General features: G+C 48.5%; 1 protein-coding gene across 1 annotated transcript; it reads left to right on the plus strand.

Moving 5' to 3' along the window:
* The first annotated feature begins 325 nt into the window (after positions 1 to 325).
* Tmem60 (transmembrane protein 60) lies at positions 326 to 4,358 on the plus strand. Its single transcript, XM_005358347.1, has 2 exons — positions 326 to 521; positions 3,738 to 4,358. The coding sequence occupies exon 2, from the start codon at positions 3,788 to 3,790 to the stop codon at positions 4,187 to 4,189; it is 402 nt and encodes a 133-aa protein (XP_005358404.1). The 5' UTR covers positions 326 to 521; positions 3,738 to 3,787; the 3' UTR covers positions 4,190 to 4,358.
* The last annotated feature ends 754 nt before the right edge of the window (positions 4,359 to 5,112 follow it).

The raw sequence follows: 5,112 nt of genomic DNA on the forward strand, positions 1-5,112 counted from the left end.
CGCCCCGCCCCGCTCCCCCGGCTCGCCACAGAGTCTGCGCCGCCCGCCCCGACTCCGCCCCCTGGGACGCTCCGCCCCTCGGTTCTCCACGGAGTCTGCGCTTCAGTCCCCGGGTCGCTGGGGCCGGGAGAGCGGGGCGGGGCCGACGCCTAGACTGGCTAGACTGGCAGCTCTCTTAACCAATAGGAATAGGAGGCGGGCTCAAGGGAAGGCCGTCAGTTACTGGCGGCTAAATGGACCAATGACCAGTGGGGAGGTACAGAAGAGAGGCGGCCAGCGTCCTCTCCGTGCTTCGGTATAGGCCGAGGGCGGTGGGAACGGCCCCGGATGTGGGCGGGGCCCTGGCTTGTGCAGGGCCTCCGCTGCGGCGGTTCGGAGAGGCGGAACTCTACCTTCTCCTAATTATGTGAGCGGCTGAGGCTTTCATGGGGGGGACCAGGGTGGAAGAGGACGAGGACCCAAACTGGCGGACTTCCCGACCTTCGCCGTCCTCTCGGCTCTCCCGCCGGCCGCTCTGCCAGGTGAGTCGGGAGCTCGGCCCTTGCCCGTTCAGTACCCGCCCGAGCCGCCCGGTGCTTGGGTGACCCTCAGCCCATCACGCCGCGGCTCGTCGACTACCGGGTACATCTCGCACAAACCGCATTCAATTCCAGCATAGGTTTGGGAGAGGTAGGGCAGCCCCACGAAACCACCGTGGGCGTTTGCCTACCGAAGACCGGGATAGTTGAGCAGCACCCTTAACCTTCCAGTGCTGATGCGCCCTAAAATCAGCCAGGTTGTCAGCTGGGAGGACACTGGGTTTGTAGCGGAAACGGTGATCTTACGAAACGGAGCTGCCTTTGGGTACGGAGAGTTCATTTGGGAGAGTGTTGACAGTAGCGGGAGAAGGGAAATCGAATGGTGGGGATGGACCTTGGACCGATCCTGCTGCACACAACGGATCGCTAGATGCAGACGAAAGGGTAAGAGACCTGTAGATCTCCATGTGGAGAAAACAAAACAAAAACTGGAGGTTTGCACAGTGGATCCGGAATCATGAGCAAAAACCCTACCTCCTGTGTGGGAAATATCTATTGAGTAAATCTCAGCCTTGGAGTGCACCTTTGACCGTCCCTTGGAGAGAGAGTGGTGGTAAAAGCTAAATAAACTCTTTACCCCGATTAAGACGTTTTTGTAAAACTGGAATCTGTATCACCATTGTAGTTCAGCCTATGCAATCCTTTAAATGTCAGTTGAATATCGCTAAGGCTGTTTTCCTTGTTGAGAGTGTTTTCCTGCAATCGAGTTTTGTTTTGCCCCACAATTAGAAACTTATAACCACAACAAGCTTAAGTCCTTCCATTCTTCCGTGTCTTGTCCTAAAATGCCTGTGGTCATTGCAGACAACTTGGTACTTGTTCTGAGCGAAGAAAAAAAGAAGTTCATATCCTGTGGCATACAGAAAAGTTACAGTAAAGGGACATGTGATCACAAATATTCGTAAAGGCTCTTAAAATTGACCAAATCAGAGGTTGGGACTGAGCAAACATTCACGGGATTAAAAACATATGTAGTTAATTAAATAGCCTACACACATCTCCACCTCTGCTTCTAAAACCATCCTACTCCACTGTATAAGGCTTCCAGCAAGGAAGGACCAGTAAAGAAAACTGCTTTCCAGAACTGAGCCCTGTATGAGCAGTTCCTTTACACCCCCATGCCTTTAACCCAACGGAGACAAAGTCAGGTAGCTCTTTGAGTTCAAGGCCAGCCTGGTCTGTATTAGCAAAGTTCTAGGCAAGCCAGGGCTACATACTGAGACTCTGTCTCAAAAAAGAAAGCCTACCTAAAAGCCGAAATACCGCAGTCCAAAGCATTTACAACCCAAGCGAATGCAAATGGATGGGTCTGAGAAGGCACAAGGACATCCACAGCTAACTGCCGAACCATAAAGGATGTGCACTTGCTGAAGATTGCCACCCTTGAGCAGAGCACATCAGCACAATTAAGCACACTGCTCCCTCTCTCCAGTTCTGCAGCTCTTCCTGTTTCCCTGCATCTTCTCTAGCACCCATTCCTTTGTTTGCCTCTTTGGTTTCTGATCTGTCTATTCCTCTCTAGTCTGTTCATCTTCAGTGTGTCCTTTTTCAGGGGCTTATTTTCCCCTGGGCTTTGTCATGGAGTCTACGTTCCTAAGTATTTTTTTCTCGGGCTGGCAAGATGGTTTAGCCGGTAAATGCATTTACCACCGAGGCTGATGACCTAAGTTCTGTCTCCAGGACCTTTCGTGGAGAGAGGACTAAGTACTTCCACTTAGCCCTCTCCCGGTCTCAAGTCCCGTGTTCCATTTCCTTCCCCTCGTAGCTAAAGGACTTACGTTTCTCAGCTGTTTCCATCCCTTCCTGCCTAAGTCCTTACCCAGCTGCATGTGGTTTGGCTTCTGAGTTCCCGTTGTATCTACCCTTCGTCTTAATGGTCTGTAAATCCATACGTGAAAATTAGATGTAAGACCTTATTTATACCGTAAGCCAGGATATAAGTTAATGCCATCCCAGTTGAGAATGGAGGTTTCAAGAATGAGTTTAGTGATGTTAGCATTGAAAAAAATAAGAGAAATTGAAGATATTCTGGCAAGAAGTGGATCCTAGGCCTTCCAGATTTGAGGATATATCCTAGAGTAACAGTAAGTCTTAAATTGTGAACAAAAGTAAGGGTCATGGAGAGATGGTGATGGTTTATAAAGCTACTGCTCTTCCAGAGGACCTGAGTTCAGTTCCCAGGACCCACACTAGCTTGTTCAGGACTGCCTGTACCTCTCACGCCAGGGACTCCACCAGGGGTGCCAGCTCATGCTCACATTCAGAAAAAGTCTTAGGCGTTGCCATTTTCTTCTTCTCTAAGGGCATTTGCACAAGTGGCATACACATGCAGACATACGTAGACTTGAAGTTTTTTTTAATAAGTATTTTAGAGTAGATTTAGAATAGTGATGTAAAAGATCCTTGTCATAGGATAATTAGACATGAAGTAATGACAAAATACATAGTTTTTTTAGTGGTCTGTTTAGCAAGAAAATACTTACAAATGTAGGAAACAGGGATTGTCGATGCCTTCTGCGTTACTTAGCCCAGCAGCAACTTTGCAGTCTTCATGCATTGAGTTTATATTAGCCATTTCACCCTTACAAACCGCATTGCCTGGTCCACTGCTTTGACCTCAGGTGCTCAGTGTTAGCACCTCTTGAAATTAAATGCAAGCCTATAGGTTTGCAAGTGTGCAGAGAGCTTAAGATCATCGCTGAGTTGCAATAGTCACAGCGTGGGCTTGCGGGGTAGCGCTGAGAAGAAACCAGCTGCTCTTGAATAGGTTCATACCCAGTGTCTACACTAAAAATCTTAGCACTACAGTGATGGACTGGAAGAGATGGCAGTGGCTGGGAAAACAGCTCTGCAGCCAGGAACAGGCTGCTCCTACGGAGAACTGCAGGCTGCTAGAGGGAGGATTGCAGTCCCAGGGGAATCTGCCACCTCCAGCCCAAGGGCACCTGCACTTGCATGCATACACACACACATACACATAATTCAGGACAGAATGTTTTTAATATACATGTATATGCATACTTGCATGCATACAGAAGTGGTGGTTGTTGCTACAGGACAGTGTTTTCTAAATTAGAAAGACTGGGAAGTAGGAAGCAGCCAACTTAAAGGAATAGAAGTGATTTCTGCTGTCACACCTGAGCTTTTTTCTTTTTCTAGGGTGTATCTCCCTTACCTCAGCCCTGAAACATCCTCTTGAAACTGTGTAAATGAGAATGTCCTTGGCTCAGAGAGTACTCCTCACCTGGCTTTTCACGTTACTCTTCCTGATCATGTTGGTGTTAAAACTGGATGAGAAGGCCCCTTGGAACTGGTTCCTCATATTTATTCCAGTCTGGATATTTGACACTATCCTTCTCGTCATGCTGATCGTGAAAATGGCTGGACGGTGTAAGTCTGGCTTTGACCCCCGGCATGGGTCACACAATATCAAAAAGAAAGCCTGGTACCTCGTCGCCATGTTACTCAAGCTGGCCTTCTGCCTGGCACTCTGCGCGAGGCTGGAACAGTTCACTACCATGAACCTCTCCTATGTCTTCATCCCGCTGTGGGCCTTGCTGGCTGGCGCTCTGACAGAACTTGGATATAACGTCTTCTTTGTGAGAGACTGACTTCCAGAACACCGGAGACCTGATGGGAAGTACCAAGTGTAGTTCTAAGCTGCCATGAACAGGGTTGTGGAGGCAGGAACTTGTAGCCAACCCAAAGCTGAATTATTCAGTATTTGAGTTACTGATATCTTTGCTATCCCTGTGTAAATAAAGCTTGTTTCTGACCTTATTTTTTTCTGTGCCTCTCACCTTGTGTGTGGTCAGGACGTGAAGTGCATGTAAAGCCTTCAGTTGTGAACTCTGTGAGTTTGCTGGACGGTGCTCTGTGTAGACCAGCTGTATATGTGTGCTTCTAGACTATGAGGGAAGAACTTGGTTATGAAAATATTCTAGGGATGCAACCTCATGTCCAACTCAGAAAGAACCTTAGTTTGGCATTTCCAAGTGGGGTACGCTCACATTGAGTTCTTCCTACGGCCTAGGATGAGCCTATTTACGTCATGGGAGCCAGGTCTGCCTCTTTGTCCTGGGGGTCTCAGACAGAGCCTGACTGAAGTGTTCAGGTTTGAGAAATTCTATGTGGCTGCCATAACAGCAAACTTAACCAATGCCAAAGTCCAGGTAGCCATACTTCTCAAGTTTAGAGGTGAAGCATTTCAAAACTTGGAGATAAAATTCTTGTTTTACCTTCATGGGAATGCCGGGCATCTTGGATGAGTTCACGTGAGACCAGAGAGAGAGCACGGTCCCCAGAACTGGAGCTGCAGATGGTTGTAAGACCATGGGGGGAAGGGGGGAAAGGGATCAACCCCCAGTCTCTCTCTGGAAGTGCTGGTAACTGCTGAACTTGTAAGTGCTTTTAAGGGTTTTGTTTTTTTTTTTAATAGAATTAGCCAGGCGGTGGTGGCACACCCCTTTAATCCCAGCACTCAGGAGGCAGAGGCAGGCGGATCTCTGTGAGTTCGAGACCAGCCTGGTCTACA

The sequence above is a fragment of the Microtus ochrogaster genome, chromosome 26, assembly GCF_000317375.1.
Source record: "Microtus ochrogaster isolate Prairie Vole_2 chromosome 26, MicOch1.0, whole genome shotgun sequence".
Classification (NCBI taxonomy): Eukaryota; Metazoa; Chordata; class Mammalia; order Rodentia; family Cricetidae; genus Microtus; species Microtus ochrogaster.

Bases quoted from the DNA above. Each gene is read 5' to 3' on its own strand.
- Tmem60 (XM_005358347.1), top strand. From the start codon at position 3,788: ATGAGAATGTCCTTGGCTCAGAGAGTACTCCTCACCTGGCTTTTCACG.